The sequence below is a fragment of the Penicillium canescens genome, assembly GCF_028828765.1.
Source record: "Penicillium canescens strain IBT 15451 chromosome Unknown utg000007l_segment0_segment0, whole genome shotgun sequence".
NCBI lineage: Eukaryota > Fungi > Ascomycota > Eurotiomycetes > Eurotiales > Aspergillaceae > Penicillium > Penicillium canescens.
Genome location: NW_026703969.1, coordinates 1730501 through 1750495, shown reverse-complemented (window position 1 = coordinate 1750495; position 19995 = coordinate 1730501). Strand labels below are relative to the sequence as shown.

The following is a 19995-nucleotide window of genomic DNA, read 5'->3' as shown; positions in this document are numbered from 1 at the left end:
TTAGCAAGGCTAATCTGTTGTTCCTCTGTCCAGACAGTCTCGGCTTGTTCATTCTTTGGGCATGCTTTAAGTCGGTGAAGTAGTTGGTTCAGACTTAATTGGATGACATGAGCGAGACAGGGGACCCGGATGACGTTAAAACCAGTAGCCGAAAGCCGAAGGCTCTTGTTGTAAAGACTGTTGTAGTGCCTTAACCAGAGTCTCATTATTCGATGCGTTATCGGTGGTTATTCCAAAGACTCGGCCCTTAATGCCATGTTCGGTAAGCGTCTCCATCAGAATAGCACTTAGGTTTGCACCTGTATGCGAACTATGAAGGGGTTTAAAGCCGAGTAGCACCTCACGGTAGACCCATTCGGCATCGATGAAATAGCCAGTAATAGCCATAAATGCCTGCTGAAATGGAGATGTCCAACAGTCTAACGCAATCGAGATCTTTGCATGTTCTGGAAGCATTCTGAGTGTATCATGCTGTCGTTCTTTAACACGGCCAGACAGGCGACGTCGAATTGTATCAGCGGAGGGCACGATCGGAGGGCTTAGGGCGGATTGTGCCTAGATTCAAGACTTAAGATTTAGTTAGGTGACGAGGAAAATAGAGGCTGATTGGTAAAGACGGCGGATTTGGAGGATTTGGGGGATTTGACGCCTACGGACTGGCGTCTGACGGACTTACCTCTGCGATGAGCTCACGAAATGCTGGATTTTCAACGATTTGGAATGGAAGCCGGTTAGTAGTAATAAACTCCAAGATTTTACTCTCAAAACCTTCTTGCGAGAATGTCTGGCTATGACTACCCTGATCATGATGCTAGTTAGTAGGGTCTAGTAGAGCTAGGTATGATAGTATACCGTTTGAAGGAACCTCGTCAATTCAGCCCTCTGCCGGCGTCCACTTGTAGCCTTTTGGCAGGCTGAGGTCTGAAGATGACGGGTAATTGTTGTCGTGCCATGACGACCAACCCTCCCATTGGCATCCTTCTTAGTAGTATAAGGGTGCTCAAGAATTGCATCGCAACGCTTACACAAGACCTTTGGGTTTCCAGTCGCCGTATGGGCCACTTGCTCAAACTGTTTCCAGGTCTCCGAAGCGGAGCCATGCTGTGACTCCCAAGCGATCTTGTTTCTAGATCCATAGTCAGTCTCCAACCACCAGTTGACCCAATCAGTGTGATTCATCGCGTCGTAAAGGAAAAACTGGCCTCCTCTCCTACCAGGACCGACACGTTGGAAGCGTTCAAGGGGATCTAGGGCGATAGACGAAGGAACAGACGGCTCAACGAACGAGAAGCTATCAACCTGCCGAGAGGTGGACGGAGTAGCTGGGCAAAGAGAAGGCGTAGCAATTGACGAATTGTCGGGCTCAGTGTCGAACAGGCCCAACTGGGAGGATCTAAACTCCTGGCTTTGCGACATGATCAGGATGACAACTTGATAGTAGGTTCAAAATTGGATGAAGGGCTTCAGGGGAATAGCTTCAGGAGGAAGAAATCGACATACCTTCTTAGTGAGAGAACTGTCGACGTATCGACGCCGTAGCAAACAGATATTGTAAACAGAGATCACCGTAGCAGTCGACATTAAAACGGAATATCTTGATTCTAGCATCTGATTGGCTAGATCATGCATATGCAGTGAATTCAGCCCATCCAAAGCCCAAGAAAAGTCCATGGATAACCCATCTCCCCGCCCATTTTACAATTTGTTCGCCCAAAACATCTCACCCCATGGCTCATGAGATATCTTCAAACCTCTCATATCTCTGTAATCCCCAGAATATTACGTTCCTGTGAAGACAGACGTTAAGTCTGAGAGATTGGCTATCTTTTGGTATAAATTTCAACTCTATAAACCTATAATTCATAGATTTGACCCTTGAATCTACAGTTCAACAGAAACATGCACCTACTTCTAATTATATGAGATATATATCTCTACATGTTGACACTTTGGAACTCTCTAAGTACTAGAATACTAGGAAAACTTGGTGAAATTGGATTGTTTTTTGGATGACGCCGGTAAACTATAGTGCCTACTGTAGCTGGCTTCATCTACGACCTTAATTACTATGTCGTCGCCGTTGGATCTTGAGATCTTGATTCTTGGGGGAGTTGAACCCCCGGATTGGGAGTTGAAATACTAGATCAGGCCTGGTAAAACGTCGGGCCGATGTATGCCTTGTAAAGGCTTACAGACTGGAACATGCGTAAAAAACAGGCATTAATCAGCGGTTTTATGAGCGCCAAGATCGTAGTTATGCATAGAAATGGGCTATATTGGGGGCCTCATGGGCCCCCACTCATGGGCTATGGGTTGGGGCGGGCTATAGAGGTTAGGCCCACAGCCCACTGCTGGTTGGGCTATGGGCCTAAAGGTCGGGCCCATTTATGGGCTTTGCGGAGGTCTATCCATGATATCGACCTGTCTGCTATGCCAGACTGCCATTGAGCCATCCCCATTTCAATATATATTTACGTCATTGGCTTTTTCCTGCCAACATACTATCATATTACCTGTTCTATTTTATGGCTACGCCTTCCTTCTTCCGTTATGCTATATGGCAGAATATCCAGAGGTCATAAGGGTTCAATCCCATTTTATGGTTCAACTCTATTTAGACGCGACGCGTCTGAGAGACTGGGACGCGTGCCCCTACCTCTTCTTCGTTGGCAGTGAAGCTCTCCCAGAAACTAACCAACTCCACATATGACTCTTCAACCCTGGTTCTACTGAGCTACTGGGTCCATATAAAAAGTGAGCTGTGATCAGCAAGTTGTATTCATTCACACTGCACCAGTGGCCCGGTGTATCCAACACAAAATGCGTACCCGGCAGAAACGCCTCAACTACCGAGTTCTGAATGACGAGAGCGATGGAGAGTCTTTGCCCGAGGATCAAACCGACCAATCAAGCAAGTCAAGCGAGCCACCGAGCAATGCCACACATACTCTCCCAACCTGTCAAAAAGACGCGGTGATCCTCGCCAACATACCAGATTGCGAACTCCTACCTTCCGAGTCTGTGTCGCAAGTGCTAGTATCCCAAGAGAGCTCAACGGATGCTGGCACTTCAATCACAAGCCACGTATCCTCTCGATGGTGTAAACGGCCAAGCGCCGGCTACAGAGTGGATCTGGGGGTACTTCGAGACTACAGCCATTGATTGTCCATGGGTTATCAAGAGGACCAACAAGAGGCGGCTGGTCGACCGAGAGATTCGCTGTATGCATGTAGATGAAAAAACGGGAACACGCTGTGACTGGCATACGTCAGATTCTCAAAGGCAAAACACAACCAGCAACATGAAAACCCACTTGGCAAAGCATGGCATTTACTGCCCGACCTCCAGTATACAGCCAGCGAAGAAGGGACCAGACATTCGGAGTTTTATGGGTGGTAAACAGAGTCTCACCCATCAAGAGGTCTTGGAAAGGAATGCCATTCGCCGGATCGTGACTGATATGAAAGCTTTCACCACTGTCAAGTCGCCAGAGTTTCAGCAAATGTTCCGAGACATTCCTGGGATTGAGCCTCCATTCACTTCTCGCCACACCTTGCGGGATCGAATCATGCAAGAGTTCGCCATACAGCGCACCAACCTGAAGGATGAGCTGACTTTGACTTGCAAAACCATTGCCTTATCACTGGATATCTGGACAAGCCAGAATCATCTTCCTATTTTAGGGATAATAGGTCATTGGCTGACTGACGAATTTGAGTACCGCGAGAGATTACTCGAGTTCACCGCACTCCAGGGCGTTCATAGTGGAGAAAATCTGGCAATTGCAGTGGAAAATATGCTTACTGAGTTGAGTCTCGAGGACAAGCTCATTTCCATTACAGGCGACAACGCCAGTAACAATGAGGCCATGGCATCGGAGTTGTACTTCTCCCTTTCCGACCGACCTAGGGGGCAGACGCCATGCCAGCACCACTCTATCGAGGTCTTGACAGCTACATCCGCTGCCTGGCTCATGTCCTCAATCTGATTGTGAAAGATATCCTCCGTAACGTGGGGTCGGGGACGATGGAACAAGCGCAAGTTGCCTGTGACTGTTTACAGACTGGTAACTCGATCACCGATCACTCAGCAATAGGGAGATTACGGGTCCTCGCTCTTTGGATTAACCGAAGTCCTCAGCGCCGACAGAAATGGAAGGAGATTTGCAGACTCAACAATCTTCCAGAAAAATTCGTAGCGTACGATGTTACGACACGATGGAACTCGACATTTCGCATGGTGGATGATGGTTTGAAGTCAAGGCAACAAGTCAACAAGTTCCTAAACCTTCAGGAGGAACTCCCGCCGTTCACTCTCCAGGATTGGTCACGGCTGGAACAGATTCACACAGTACTCCACAAATTCAATGAGCTTACTTTGTTCATTTCGAAACGCAATCCACAAATCAGCCTCGCAGTCCCGATTTACTATGAGCTACACGAACTGCTTGATGACGTGACGGAAGGCAATGGTGAATTCGCAAAACTGGATCGAGATATCATAGCTGCAGTGAAAGAAGGGATGAAGAAATACGAAAAGTACTATTCCATTATGGATGACTGCGATACCTACTACACTGCCCTCGTCTTGGATCCCCGAGTCAAAGGTGAAATGGTCTTACGGGAACTGCAAGATGGCAATGCAGGGACAATGGTTCTGGAAACGATCCGCACCAATCTCCATCAGGTATACGCGGCTAGTAACCCGGAGCATGATGCCGCTGCATCAAAATCGTCTTCCCTGCAGCATAGTGATGTGGAGTCTAGAATGCTGAAGAAGTTGCAGGCGCGAGATCCGCCGCTCTCAGATATTGATAAGTACTTCGACACCCCTCCGATCAGCGTCGCAGATACAACCGGCCAGAACTGGCTCTGTAATTGGTGGAAGATGCAGAAGGGCGAGTATCCGCGGATGGCAGCAGCAGCCAGGGACTATCTAGCGATTCCTGCTTCTGAAGTTGCTGTTGAGAGAGTATTTAGTACAGCGAGGGACGTGCTAGGCATCCGGAGATATTCTTTGAAAGGGGATACCTTAAGAATGCTGATGTTGATTCGCGATGGGTATAAGTGGTAGCGGTCAAGAGATTTGGTTAACTTATGCCATCGCGATAATCCGGTTCTGCATTCATAAAGTGTTAAATAAAACTGCTGTTCGACGAAAGCCCGTTCGCTCTCTAGATGATTCTAAGGGGAAAATGTGCCGATGCCGATACGATATGACGATATCGTGAGTGGTGATATCGTCAAATTTGAAGCTTGCCGATATAGTACCGGAAATCGGCATCGACAAATTCAAAAGCTGCCGATATCGTATCGTCTGTCGATATCGTATCGTCAACATCGGTATATCGGCAATATCGTCAACAGCCCTATTTGGTTGGTTATTGTCACTCCCCGCAGGTTGCTGGCGGCCTGCCTCATAATACTAGTTTGGGCTATCGAAAGCCACACTAGACTTATATTGCTTTAAACATTTCTAAATTGCGAGACTTGCGACCATAGAAGTCATTGAATTCTATTAGACCAAATTTAAGCATGTCCTTTGCCTGAAGGTCACTCACGGTTTGGGCCGGAAGCGTGGGGGATTTCATGAACTATTGAATATTGTCCAAGGAACTGTTGAGTATCGCGGTGGTCAAAGCTTATGGCAGGACTAGCGATGGACATTTAAATAGACGGGATTCCCACTTTTGATAGCAACCTCAACAAGAACACTACAACTACCTATCTCAACAGGTTATGAGCCCGGGTGGCTTTACCTTTGGGCACGCAGGCATATCAAGAAAAAAAAATCCTTTCCCTGCCATTACAGCTAAGCTTCTCTATCAGAAACTAACTCCATGAACTTCAGAAACTGATCATATATTCTCAGTAACTTGATGAACAATATGAAGTTCTATTGCTCAAAACCCTCTCAAAGCAATAACCTGGATGAACTTCCATTCACTGAAGACTTACAGACAGCATGCCATCAATGCTACTGTTACACTGTCACACTGGCACGGAGTATCGCAGGGTTGTCCCCATAGCCAGGACATGTCACCGTTTGCAGCAAGTCTCGGGAGTTTCTCCGGCAAATAGCCATTGACAGTATGCCATTATTGCTACGGTTACACTATGAAGCTGGCATGAGGTACCGCAAATGTTACCTACTGCCGGGACATGTCACCATTTGCAGCAAGCTCGGTAACCATCTTCTCAGAGTCACCAGCCACAATGCCATTTCGGAAGAAAAATGCGGAAAACACTACAAAAGAGACACTCTTGGACGGACGAGGAGCTGAACATCCTCTCATACCTCCGATACACTCGCCATTGGCGCTTCAAGAATATCCAAACGTCCTACTTCCCATCACTTTCTCCGAACGCACTCTTGGGAGCCTACTGGCGCCTGTCCACCGAAGACCGCATACGCCGAGCATCGAGGATCACCACCTCAATCATCGCTCCTCGCAACACTGGAGAAAACCTCTCAGGTTCCCCCCAAGCTCAACCCACATGTTCCAGTATCGCAAAGGGGACAAGTTGCTATCGCACTCTTGCTCGGTCGGAAAACAACATTGAGACTTTGGCCTTCACCCCACCAAGCCCTGCGGGTGGAGGGGATCCATTCATTTCCGACAACAGCAATTCGAGTCGTTACAAACTCAGGCCAAACAGACCCTCAATCTTCCCTCCAAGGAAGCCGGGATATCTTGTTGACCGACGCCGTTTGCCCCACTTCTTTAGATCATACAAGTACTCTCTCAATCTACAAGGAGTCCCGGACAGCGACTATACTCCTCCATCTCGGATGCCTACGCCAAGTTCATCAGATCGAAGCGTTTCCATCGTCTCAAGTCTTCCCAGTGCCGCGCCAAGCCTTGAACTCTTTGGCTTGGAGGTGCGCTCGCCTCAGTCATCAAATAGTGAATCGGTTACCTCTGATCGGCCCAACGACATATCTAGCCCTGAATTCTTCAGCTCCGAGGAGCATCCTTTGCCGACATGACTGAAATCACAAAATTTGAGCAATTCGGAATCAATACGTTCTATAACGGAATCCCAACATTAGATAATGCCAGCGACTGGTTTCGGTGGAATCAGAAGGTCAATGAGTTCATTCGGATATCTGCGGTTGCCGACGATGGAGCGACTCCACCGATAGAAGAGGAAGAAGCACGGCAATGGATTCACCGCCAAAAGTTCTATTCTGCGATGATCACGGCAAAGCTGACCCACAATGCGGCGCAAAGGATCAATGCCTTTGAGATTCCTCCAGTCCAAGTACTGCTTAAGGCAGTCAAGGACAACTTCAAACCAGAAGGCTCAGGCACGTATGTTAACCTCCAACGGCGATACATGGCCCTTACAAGAGACAAGTGTGGGAGCACTCAAGCCCTCGGAGCAGAGATCAGGAAGATCCATGCTGAAAAACTCCTCCTTGACTCTGATTGCGTAACCTCCGAAATTGAGCGAACATTTTTCTTCGTGCATGCACTCGGTCCGGAGTACGAGAGCTTCCGCGATCATATCTTCCGACAAATGGACCTTGTCAATGAAAGAGACGCAAATGGGACCGTCACGAAAGCGGCGCCCACGTTTGACTATATCGAGAATAAGGCAATTGAGGAAGAGCATAGGAAGGGGCAATTGGGTAAACAAGCAATGGAGACGCAAGCACTTCCTGCTCTTGCTCTAGTCCGTGGGCCAGGTGACAAGAAACTCATCCCGTCGTCGGACGGAACTACTTGTCGAATCGAGATCGATAACGTCCCATATTGCTCCTTCTGCCGAAAACCTTATCACGTTGACTCCGAATGTTTCACCAAGAATCCGAAACAGAAACAGAAAGACGGAGATGGACCGAAGCCAAAGCCAGGCAGGATGCATACGGGCACACGCAAACAGTTGAAGAAGCGGCCTTCGACGGATGACGAGGATGATGATGCCGGTGGTCCAAAGGATCCAAAGAAACCAACTTTCATGGCGACGAGAGTCTCCGAGAAAGATGTCAACGAAGCATTTGGAAACGATATCGAGGGCAATTTCGCCCTGTCCGACCATATTCCCATAATGATGGCGATAAAAACCCTCTCTATTCGCGACGCGTGGATCGTGGATAGTGGATGCGCTCAGCACGTCTGCAATAGTGCCTCGAGGTTTGTCCAAATGGCCAAGTACCATGGCCCCTCACTTACAGGCGTTGACACCTCAACGGCTCCCTCAGGAGTGGGAACAGTGGATATCCTTTGCAATGTACGCGGCAGAAAGAAATGGCTTGTGCTTGATAACATCCTCTATGTTCCATCTGCACACGCCAATCTCATATCGGTGCTCCAGCTTCTCAAACGAGGAGCAAAGGTGGAATTCCCAAGCCGGAGTGCTATCATTCGCAACAAGTCAAACGAAAAGAATCTATATACTGCCAACGAATATCATGGAGTCTACGCACTCGATCTGTGGACAAGTCTGACTTTTCCCTCTTACCATGTTAGCCCGCAAATGTCTCTGTGGCACAATCGACTTGCTCATATGAGTGATGCAAATCTTCGGCGACTCAAAAAGCAGGCTCACGGTGTTCGGGACATGGAGCCACGTCATCCATGCAATTCGTGTCTGCAGGGGCGAATGATCGAAAAACCCCACCGCAGATCAGGAAATAGCAGGAGAGGAGAACACGCAATGGAGCTCCTCCATATTGACGTTGCAGGGCCATTTGACGAGGGCCTTGACGGCAGTCGTTACTGGCTCACCATCGTTGACGACTTCACGGGCTGGATCGAGATTATCCCTATACCACGAAGACAAGAGTTCGTCATAGAATCACTACGGTTCTTCCTCGACCACAATGAGCGCCCCGAACGAAAATGCAGGCGAATACGTCTCGACAGAATATCTGAACAAGTGGGAGACGAGATGAAGTTCATGTTGTTCTCGCGCGCAATTCAAGCTGAGGTGACAGGAGTGGATCAACACCAGCAGAACGGGGTCGCTGAAAGAGCCCACAAGACTATTTACGATAGGGTTGGGCCTACGCTAGCACATGCGAGGTTGCCGTCTAAATTCTGGCCGGAAATTGCTCGAACCGCAGCGTTCCTCTCCAACCGGTCGCCGTTATCGAAGCTCAACATGACTCCGTACCAAGCGTGGTATGGCGACAAGCCTGACCTATCACGACTCAGAGTGATCGGATCCAAAGGGGAATACTTGATCCCGCCAAAGCAAAGAAAGAAGCTCACGGATCCGCGAACAAGGCCATGCATTTTGCTAGGCTATGAAGGAAATACCAACTACCGTATCCTCCTGGAAGACGGAAGAATCGTTGGGACTCCAAACGCCGAATTTCACGAAGTCCTTACAGCTCCCTCCACACAGACTATAGAAGATGTGGGAGCCAGACAAGAAGGCTTACCTGAGGCAACGGCTGCTGCCGCAGGGGGAGTGAGACGGTGGGACTAATAAATCAACCGTCGGTAGGCATCCGGCAAGCATCCGTGCCTGCTTCGGGGCGCCAATTGTCAATGGCACCATCGGAGCGGGCCCTACCTAAGCCGAGAAACGATATCTCGCACATACTGCCTCGGAGTAACGATAACTCGCGAGTGCTTACCCAGCCGAGTAACGATAACTCGCAAACCCCAACGTCGTCTCAATCGAGTAACGAAGACTCGCAGCCAGCTGTTGCTGTACAGGGAGACAGGACCTTGTCGTCCATACGGAGTGACGATGCCCTCGGACCCCTATCACCTGCTTATCAGGATTCTGTCCTTGGGATTGACTCACCACCCGGTGGCGACCAGCAACAAGACGACGCTCAACAAGGGCTAAGTTCAGGAGAATGGCAACGATATCCAGAACTCCAACTTGAACTTGACAACCCAGTTCATGAAGTGCAACCAGGAGCACTAGATCATCACCCTGAAATGAAGATTCGTGCTCCACAAGTCACACTAGACACGTCTGATGAGAGCGAAGAAGAGCTTGCACTAATGAATATACCCGAAGAGAACATCATCCCAACACTCTTAACGGTAGCTGCAGAGGAAACAGAACCCTTTGAGCCAAAGAACCTGCATCAAGCGAAGAACGACAGAAGCTGGCTCGAATGGAAAAGGGCAATGCTTGAAGAAGTGAACTCACTCAAGCAAAACAAAACGTGGGAGCTTGTTGATCCCCCCAAAGACCGGCGAGTTCTCAGTGGAAAATGGGTCTTCAAACTCAAACGAGGACCTCACGGCAAAGTACTCCGCCATAAGAGCAGATGGGTGGTGAGAGGCTTCACACAAGAAGACGGTATTGACTATGATGAAACCTTTGCCTCGGTTGTCAAGCCAATGAGCTACAAAGCCCTCTTCGCAATCGGAGCGGCCCTAGACTTCGAGATCGAGCAAGTGGATGTCAAAACCGCATTCTTGTACGGACATATAGACCACGAGATCTACGTCGAACAGCCCCATCGCATGACGGATGGCACTCCAAGGGTCTGCAAGCTTCGAAAAGCTCTCTATGGATTAAAGCAGGCTCCTCGCATCTGGTACCAGACCCTCACGAACTTCCTGCGCAATCTTGGCTTCGAGCCAATCACCGCCGATCTTGGTATCTTCGTTCGGAGCAATATGTACATCGCGGTATATGTTGATGATCTCCTGATCGTGGGTCCGAGTATCGCAGAGATCAAGAAGATCAAGCGGAGCCTAAGGAACCGTTTTCAGATGACAGATCTGGGCCCATGCAGCTACTACCTTGGGATATCCATCCAGCGGGACCGCCAAAACAGGAAACTGTCCCTCAGTCAAGAAGCATACATTGACAAGGTTGCTCATCAATTTGATATTGGCAACTGCGCTCCCATCGGCACGCCGATAGAAACCTCACCGCTTCCAGAGAACAGTCCAGACTATACGTGCCCTCCAGATCAGAGGACATCTTACCAACGCATGGTCGGATCTCTGATGTACATTATGCTTGGAACCAGGGGGGACATCGCGTACGCAGTCTCTGTGGCGAGTAGGTCTCTGGCAAATCCTGGGCCCCAACACATAAAACTCGCTCAACGCATCCTGCGGTACCTCAGAGGAACCAAGAGCCTCAGACTCGCGTACAAGGGTCAGCCTCAGAAACTGAAAGGCTTCACAGATGCAGATTGGGGAGGATGTCGTGACACGAGCCGATCAACAGCTGGGTATCTCTTCAATATTGGAAGTGGGGCCATCAGTTGGCAATCGAAACGCCAGGGCATCGTTGCCCTCTCAACGTGCGAAGCCGAATTTCTAGGGCAGACACAAGCCACCAAAGAAGCAGTCTGGTTGAGAAGGCTTCTCACCGAATTGAATATGAATCAAGGATTAAACGCCACGATCATCTGCGGGGATAACCAAGGGGCCATTGCTCTCTCCTCGAACCCACAATACCACTCTCGCACAAAACATATGGAAATCCAACGCAAGTGGCAGGGAGAGGTCCAAGACAACGGAACAGTGAAGCTCAAATATATCCCAACCACAGAACAAATTGCTGATGGGTTCACCAAACCCCTTGCTCGGGAAAGATTTGAGTGGTTTCGGAAAGGGCTTGGCGTTGAGTGATTGCTACACCTTATTTGTATTGAACAAGACTAAGGCGCAGGGTACCCTTTCCTTCCTTTCTTCTCAAATGAAGTTTTTGAAGGTTTTAATGGGACCCGTCACAACCGCAATCACATAGTCACTGACACCATTGGTGATGGTGGCCATCGAGTGGGAGTGTTGAGTATCGCGGTGGTCAAAGCTTATGGCAGGACTAGCAATGGACATTTAAATAGACGGGGTTCCCACTTTTGATAGCAACCAAAACAAGAACACTACAACTACCTATCTCAACATATTCCTTTCGGAGCCCTAGACGTGATGTGTGGCACGCTTTTAGGACACAGGAGCAGTAATGGCGTATTTTGGGTGTCTCAGAAGCAATTTTGGGAAGGGAGTTGACTAATTGACGCTATGGCCGGGTCCGGTGTCCCAGTAGCAATTCGGGGTGACCCAACAGAATTTACCTAGAATAACAGAAGCTATACAAGAAGGGAAATTTGATGGAGTCCGTGAAGCCCAGGTTCCTGTTATTCCTGATATGGTCTAGTACTCGAGTGGGTCGTGACTGGTACAATACTTATAATCACTGGTAGACTAGCAAATCTTAGGGGTGCTCGCGAGTCAGAAAATACGACACTATAACTAAAAGTTCCTACTGTAGCTGGATGCCTAGGTATTAGTCACGTCACGTCACGTGCGATGTGAGAGCGACGGTCAGGCAAGGTTTGACGGAATCATGTAATAGCTGACAACAGATTGTCTAGCCCATAATGATTTCTCGAGATGTTATTGAGTGGAGCGAAATTCTGACGTGACTGCGGAGGTGACGGGAATGTTAGCGTCACAGTCCTCTCAATGGCTATCTATAGATCTAGATCCCCGCTGACATCACCACTCCCCGGCATCTCTTCCTTTGTGGATGCAGATCTCTAGTATCTTCGCAATTACCCGGGTACTAGTCAGTAAAGAGGCTGTAAACCTGTTCTGATCGATACAATACGGATTTCCCACCAATCAAGACCGTTCCTTTTTTGGCAAATCTCGGGGGAGGACAGGTAAAAAGTGACATCCCATAGATTTCTCCTTTTATGGGGATCGAACTTCCCACCGTCAAAATTACCTCGAGGCAAAGAAAAAGCCTGGCTGGAGACGCGAATCTGTCATCAACTTCTACGCGACTTCTTCCTATATTATCTCGCTGAGTGTCTACGGGACAATCTCACTAACAGCTCCTAACGGAAGATGAGAAAGGCTAAGGAGCTAGTGAAGTTCTGTAATCCAGCAGATTGCAGATCACGATTTTGAATGTTGGTTAGGAGAGCTCAGACCGGTCAAGAAATAGCTCACGTGTGTCGAACCGCCTTCGATTCATTCACACTGTGCCCACACCGATGAAAGCATAGCAGATATGTATGTTGAAGAATGTGGACAAGGGACGCATTTTCTTCTCTATTCTGAGTCTATTAATCTAATACGAATGGCAGATCACTCTGAAGCATGCCTAGGCCTGAGTCAGTTACCATACTTGTATGTCACTTCCTAAGTTCCTCTGTCCCAAGCTATCATTCGGGCTTCGAAGTGAATAACTAAGGTGTAGAACTAATAATATATAGATAACAGACTGGGTTCTGTTCTTCCTTGCCACACTCGCTGTTACAGCTCGGTTATATGTCCGACTTTTCCTCCGAAAGACACCGAGTCTGCTCGCAGAGGGCCTCGTTGTAACGGCTTGGTGTTCTATACTTGTATCAACTATTTTGTACACTATTATAGTGAACAGTGGATCTAGAACTGGCTTTATGAATGGTCTCCAGAAACAGGGCAGTTCGCAAGAGGTGAGGCCATTATACATACGCTCCAACAGACTCTAAACATGAATGCAGCTTCTTTATGTCAGCGCCTTCTTCTGGATCACAGGACTATATTTTACCAAACTCAGCATGGTGATTTTTTATTTCTACCTCTTTCCCCCAATTATGCCTCGGCTGCGCGTCGCGTTATGGATGGTAACCATATACATTATACTTGCATTCATTACGTCGCTTATCATCCTTCTTGCGTGGTGTATTCCGATTCCAATAAACTGGTTAGTTTGCTCTCCATTTGATTACGAAGCTGAAGTTACTTACCTCCTTGTTTCTTAGGAATCCACAAAACCCATGCAGCTCACTTGCAAATAGAGAAACATTCAGTGTATTCTGGGCTTTGAATATTACGGGAGAGATGTCACGTACGAGATTATTTCTCTAATTTTTTATCCTTGATTGCGACTAATTGATGAAATAGTCTTCGTTCTGCCCTTCTTCCTCCTCCCTAACCTGCATGTAACGAAACCTCAACTCTGTACGATAGTGGGGATTTTCGCCATCGGGCTAGTTACGATCCTTGCGGGCCTTGCTCGGTTTATTGTTATCATGATTTCGACTCAGAATGCTGTCACAGGATGTATGCCTCCTTCTCCCCCCATTAAACTATGTACTTAAGGGCCAAGCTGACTGGAATGTAATTTCAAGTCGTCCTAACCCAAACAGAACTCTGCTGTTCAGCGATCACAGTCTGCCTCCCCATGCTCAGGCCACTTGTTCGGCAGGTACTTGGTGGTAGTTGGTTGAATAGTGGTTCCTTGAGTGATACCCATTCCTCACGGACGCCAGTTATAGCGTCAAGGCCAGCCTATCATATTTCTCTGGATGCATTTGGGATCACAAGATGGGAGGAGCGAGATCATTATGAGCCCGGCCACCCGAGGTCCGATCATGAGGGGTTTGAGCTACGGAACAACACGAGATCCACGGTGGAACCGCAATATGAGAGTGCTAGTGGTCTGACGGATGGGGGTGATAGCTTGAGGCTATAACTGAGGACTCCTGATATTATACAGAGAGGACGAGATCCAACTGTTTTTGTATTAGATGTAATTCTAAAGAAGGCTATAAAGTATTATTCCACCCAGAGGTTATCCCAACTACCAATCGCCAATTTATCTTATTCCTACTGTCAAAAAGCGTATCACTCTGCGTCTCGTATCTTCTCTCTCAACATACTCAGCCCTTGGCGTACAAATCCGTGGTAATCAGTATTTTACAGCCTTGCAACTCATAACATCATTGAATTAGACCAATTATCACCTAAATGTATGAGATATCTAGGGCGTTGGATTATGATGATGAAATGAACACACAAATGCATGGTAGTTAGCCGGGGTAGATTGATTGCTTTATAACCTTAAAAGGGTATAAGGATTGAGGTTTTAGAAAACGATAATCGGGGGTACTTAACGCTATATAGATAAATAGATAATAGTAGACTAGATGGGTGCAATGGTTCATCCACGTCCCAGATAGGCATCTTCGGACGCCTTTGTATTATGCCACGCGCACCTAACAGAAGGAGATAGTCCGGCTTCTTCTCAGCAGAGGCAGCTCTGCCCTGGAACGGAGGCGTTCAACAGGCCTACAGTAGCCTCAGCCAGTCAATGGAAGAAAGTCATGCTCAGTCGAGGAACAGGATAATACAGGAATGGAGTTTACATTGGGAAATCAGCCAAGAACGGGCTCTCATTTATGGATGGGCTGGATACGTGCATGGGTGATTTTCTTGACGGCAACCGCCTCAAGAATGGGGCTGGTGTCACACTCCCGGGCGAGCATTCCACCTCTGTTTCGATTTGGACTTGGGGAGAGAAAATGCCTTCAACGTGCGGCTGTGGGCCGAGACAGGTTTATATAGAAGTGGCGGCTACCTATTAGGTCACTGAGGTTACGAAAATTGCAGGGTGGTTTGATGAACTGTTTCGCCAGCTTTTGAAGGACCCCATATGGAAGTTTTATCTCCTTCTTAATGATAGTCGGTAATCTTCTTTTTCACTTTTTTTCCCTCTCGTTTGTCTTCCCTGACTATGTATGATACCTCTGCATCGAGCTCGATGTCGGGGTAGGCATATCCGTCTCAGCGTTCGTCTCGTATCTTTTCCTATCCAATTTAAACTCGGATAGTGACAACTAGTGTCTTTTAAGTGTGTTCTAAGCTCGTCTTGTCTAAGGTAAGTGGAGAGGAAATCTACAGCAGGAGTCATAAGGCCTTTCACTCCCCTACCTTTATGTGATCTATATGATGAACCTGAGACACTCAAAATTGGGCAAAAATGAGGCGAAAAAAGAGAGGCCAAGGTAGGGCGAAAACAATGCATGAAAGGGTACACTCGCTTCGAAGCTTTCGTATAGAGACTGTCCAATACTTCTTAGCACCGTGTACACATTTATAACCTCTGTTGTATTTGGCCAAAGGGCGGTCCATTTGGTAGGCTCTTTATTTACTGACATGACTTCGTATTTCGTGTTCAAGGCGATGTAACATGAGTCCCATTGATAATCTCCTGGGGCCACCAAAGCCATTCTCGATATTTGGGTCCAGTACAGACAACAGCTGGGTCATTAAGCGCTGGCTGAGACCTTCCATCCACCACATCCACTCAATCTGTCGAACACATGCACACCAATATCCAAATATAATCAGAGCAATCGGTGCTTCCTGTCTTAGGAGATCCAGATAATCATCCCACACATCTAGAAGCCACCGGAACACATCAGCAGTCTCAAGCCTCCAAGTAGCACCAGGCTTCAAGGCAACACCTAATGTCCGCGCTAGCTCATCTAATGTGTCTTGATAGATTTTTTTAAGTATTGACAAACTCGCATTCGAGGTTTAGTGATTCGCTGATTGATGGATTCGGTGCTTAAAGTGCATTGTGCAATTTCTATAAACGAAAACCAACAGTAGTAAATCAAGAGCGTGTTCTGAAAAATATACGGTATTGTAAATGCATACATCAATCACCAATCCCCAATGATGTCGTCCTAGTTCAAGGAGGGATCTGTCTACGGCGCTGTATGAAAGAACTCGAGTCCGACAGAGCCGCAGCAGCGTGCACGTCAAACGTCCGCTTGGCCATCCGGGAACCAGACGGGGTCGAGTTCTGACCCTGCCCTATGATTGCCGACAATCAGGAGAGATGCATACTTAGTAGCCGGGACGGGTTCGGCAAGCGTCACGTTGGTGGTGTTGCCTGAAGGGATGGCAATGACGTCCAGGTTGGTGGTCTGCGGGTTGTAGGGGTCAGAAAGAGCGATGTTGTGAAGTGACGCCACAATCTGATAGTTCGAGCTTTGGCTGTAGTAGGCCATGGTAGGGTCACCGAGAGTCTGGTTGTGGAAGATGACCGTCGCGTTGACGGGAGGTGCTTGGGCCCAGTCGAAGTAGAAGCCCGAGACCATGGAGCCGGCTTCCGAGCCGAACGAGACAGTCACAGCGCTCATGTTTGCCGCCCAGGCGGGCTGCCACTTGGTCGAGGAGGCTCCATCCACCACGGAAATAGGGAACTGGCCCGGTTGGAAGGTGTTCACAGACTGAACAGGCTGGCACTGGACGAGGTTACCAGTGATGGTATCGCGTGAGCCGGTCCGGAGGTTGGGGATGACGAGGGAGCCCGATGCCGGGAGACTGTACATGGTAAAGTTTGTCTTAGTGCCGGAGCGCACGGTGATCGTCTGGTTGGCAAAGCGCTGGTCCGCGGTATCAAGAACCTGGGCATCGGTGGCCCGGCTGATGATAGTGTGGGTGTAGTTGGACCAGGCATCAATGGGCCATCCATGCCAGTAGAAAGTTCGGTATTTCAAGTACGGGATCTGGGGCGGCAGGTTGGGGTAAACGTGCAAGTAGTCGTCGGGGAGCAGACGCAGTCCCAGGTAGCCGAAGAGGGCAACCTGGTTAGCACCACCGTGACCAGTCAGGAACGGGAACGCCGGGTGGGTGCCTCCGTTGATGGCAGCGTCGTCGATTAATTGCTCCGACATCTGGAAGAAAGGAGCTCGGACATATGGTTTGTACGAGTATTGACCGTAGGTGAAAGCCGAGCATCCGGAGGGCGACATCTCGTTGGCCACGATCGAGAAGATAGCCCAGGCCATAGCCGGTCCATCAGGAGACTGCTTGTTGGCGTACTATTACACTTGTTAGGCCCCAAGTCATGCGTTGACCTTTGAACAACTCACGTAGTCTAGGTCGTTCAACGGGTCCTGAGTGGCGTAGTCTAGAGGGTAAGTGTCCAAAATAACGTCCGCCTGCTTGACCACAGCACTTCCATTCATGGTAGTGAATTCGAGGGTCACGCCGTTCTCACGGAGAACCAAGACATTGGCGGCCATCTCGTCCCAGGTCGAATTCGTCTCTATCCCAAACTGCTGACGGAAGGCATTGGCATACGACAAAGTCTCAGCGACGAGGGGCATAGTGAAACCTCCCGCATCGACATTGTTCGCATACTCGTCCTATATAGTGTCAGTTTTTGCTGACCAAAAGCGAATGCAAAACTTACTAAGCTGGACTTGTGCCTCTACCAAGTTTCCGTCCGCGGCTTTGATCTCAACACCAGGGCCTAGAACACGTTTCCCAGTGTGCGGATGGGTCATATGGCTGAAGCATTTCCCTGGTGTATTGAGCCCCGCCTGTTCATAGTCTACTTTCCAAAAGTCCACAGGCAGACCGACAACTAGGTCCACTTTGCGAGTGTATGTATCGCGGGCTGTGTAGCGAGGTTGGTACTGAGGATCAACGGATTCTGTTTGACTACAAGCAATTAGCAACGAAGCAGTAGGGCACACAAGAAGCTTCGTGGTTAAAACATACATGCTCCAACACTCTAACGGCAGTTCCGCAATGGCCCCTTCCAACAGCGGCAGTGCGACCTTGTTCAACCAGGAACCTTCACTGCGCAGTTCAGTAGCACACTGACACGACGCATTTGCAACTTTCCGAGCAACCTCTTCATCTGGGCCGTACTCAGAACCCTTTGTTAGAGTTGCCAGTAGCAGACTCGCAGCGACGCTATTGGGGTCGGTAGATTCATGTATGTAGACGACCCTGGGGGTGGCGGCGGCTAGTTCTGCTTTCACGCGTGATGGACTAGATGAACGTGACCTCCCACCCCGACTAGCCACGGAACTTGATGGGGCCAGAGAGGTGATGTCGTCAGGTAGGCGGACGGAAACGGTGGATCCAGTTTCGGAACCAGGTCGATATGGTCTCTTCGAAGGATCTGGCTGCGGCATCGAATTTTCGGCTCCAGGTAACGACCTTTTGCGTTTGTGCTGGATCACTGGGGTTGAAGGAGGCGTCGTCAGATTGCTCACCAGGTTCTCGAACCGATCACTGTTGGGCGGGGTTTTGGGCACGCTCCTCGCAACTCCCTCGATCCAGGACAATATCGCGACGTTTTGCCAAGTAACGGACACATCACACGAAACACTTAATGATAAGAAGACCACACACAATCTACCACGCATAAATCAGTGGGAGTGTTGATTCAGAATCAAGTCCGACACAGTAAATACAATCCGTTCATTGCTTGAGCTCGTCGGGTCATGTGTATGGCTGGCTCGTTTTAAACATAGAAAGTGTGTTTGATCGACCGGGGCGTTTTTTGGCACAAAGCTGGGGTTCCTTTGCGCTCTGAGTGTAAATATTCGCTGGGAAAAAGCCACCAGTCCTCTCCTTAGAATAGAGGAGTCCACGGAGGGCAGACAACACCGCTGGGTAGTGTTTAAGAGAACCTAGGGAGGTATTGAGTGCGATCGAGAGCCGAGGTGTGCTTGGCACTTGAACATAGGACAATGTCAGTCTATCAAGTTTGCTCTATTAGACATCCCAAACGGTGCCCTAAATGACGAGCTGGAACGAGGTTCACCGACCGTTCGCTCGCTAACCAATTAAAGCGGCGCAGTGCTTTCGTGGCTAACTGGGTAAATTCGTTCAATCCAAAGCCATTGCGGTGACTGACCATGCCCAATTCAAAGGGAACAGTTTGCGTGGGTAGTCAAGACGGTCCATCATAAACAGTTCAGATGCATTCTTTTCCAGATTAATCACGTAGGCTAATAACCGGTATTAGCTTCATTTAAGGACCGCATTCATCAAAGGTGACTGTTGAAATTGACGGAACGTGCTAATGTCTATTTGAAATAATCATTCCGAATTCTGTCCACATCAGCTAATCATTTCAAAGACTTGCCTTCCCTTTTGTGTAATTGGATTCAGCTAGGTTTACACCTATCCCCCCACTTGAGAGGTTGGCCTTTCAATTCATCATCGCCAGACTATAATTCACTGGCCATATGTTTCCCTGCGAGCTGAATCATCTTTATTCTACCGAATTAGACTAATTTTACCAGAGCCTATCTAACTCATCGGAGTCAGTCCGGCTCCATTGTTGGCGGAACTGCGTGACTTCCAGCACATGATCCTTTCCGATCCGAAGAAACAGCATAGCTGAATGGCCGAGTATCGATTTATACCCGGCGAAAAGTGAAGATACACAACCTCCGCGTTCTAAATCTTTGGCTGACGCATCCTAAATTTTAAACGCCGATGACAGATCCTGGTACACGGTGAAT

At 48.6% G+C, this 19995-nt stretch overlaps 4 protein-coding genes across 4 annotated transcripts; 3 read left to right on the top strand and 1 right to left on the bottom strand.

The window, feature by feature from the left end:
• Positions 1 to 2820: 2820 nt before the first annotated feature.
• Positions 2821 to 3162, top strand: N7446_010830 (uncharacterized protein; the record flags this gene model as incomplete). The annotated part of the gene is made up of 1 exon (XM_058519573.1): positions 2821 to 3162. One exon carries the CDS (start codon positions 2821 to 2823, stop codon positions 3160 to 3162), a length of 342 nt encoding a protein of 113 aa, XP_058368411.1.
• Positions 3163 to 6234: 3072 nt separating this feature from the next.
• Positions 6235 to 6990, top strand: N7446_010829 (uncharacterized protein; the record flags this gene model as incomplete). Its single annotated transcript, XM_058519572.1, has 1 exon — positions 6235 to 6990. The coding sequence occupies one exon, from the start codon at positions 6235 to 6237 to the stop codon at positions 6988 to 6990; it is 756 nt and encodes a 251-aa protein (XP_058368410.1).
• Positions 6987 to 7440, top strand: N7446_010828 (uncharacterized protein; the record flags this gene model as incomplete). Its single annotated transcript, XM_058519571.1, has 2 exons — positions 6987 to 7315; positions 7362 to 7440. The coding sequence occupies 2 exons, from the start codon at positions 6987 to 6989 to the stop codon at positions 7438 to 7440; spliced, it is 408 nt and encodes a 135-aa protein (XP_058368409.1).
• A 9039-nt stretch (positions 7441 to 16479) lies between these two features.
• N7446_010827 (uncharacterized protein) lies at positions 16480 to 18654 on the bottom strand (the record flags this gene model as incomplete). The annotated part of the gene is made up of 4 exons (XM_058519570.1): positions 16480 to 17547; positions 17599 to 17874; positions 17944 to 18172; positions 18233 to 18654. The coding sequence occupies 4 exons, from the start codon at positions 18652 to 18654 to the stop codon at positions 16480 to 16482; spliced, it is 1995 nt and encodes a 664-aa protein (XP_058368408.1).
• Positions 18655 to 19995: the final 1341 nt, after the last annotated feature.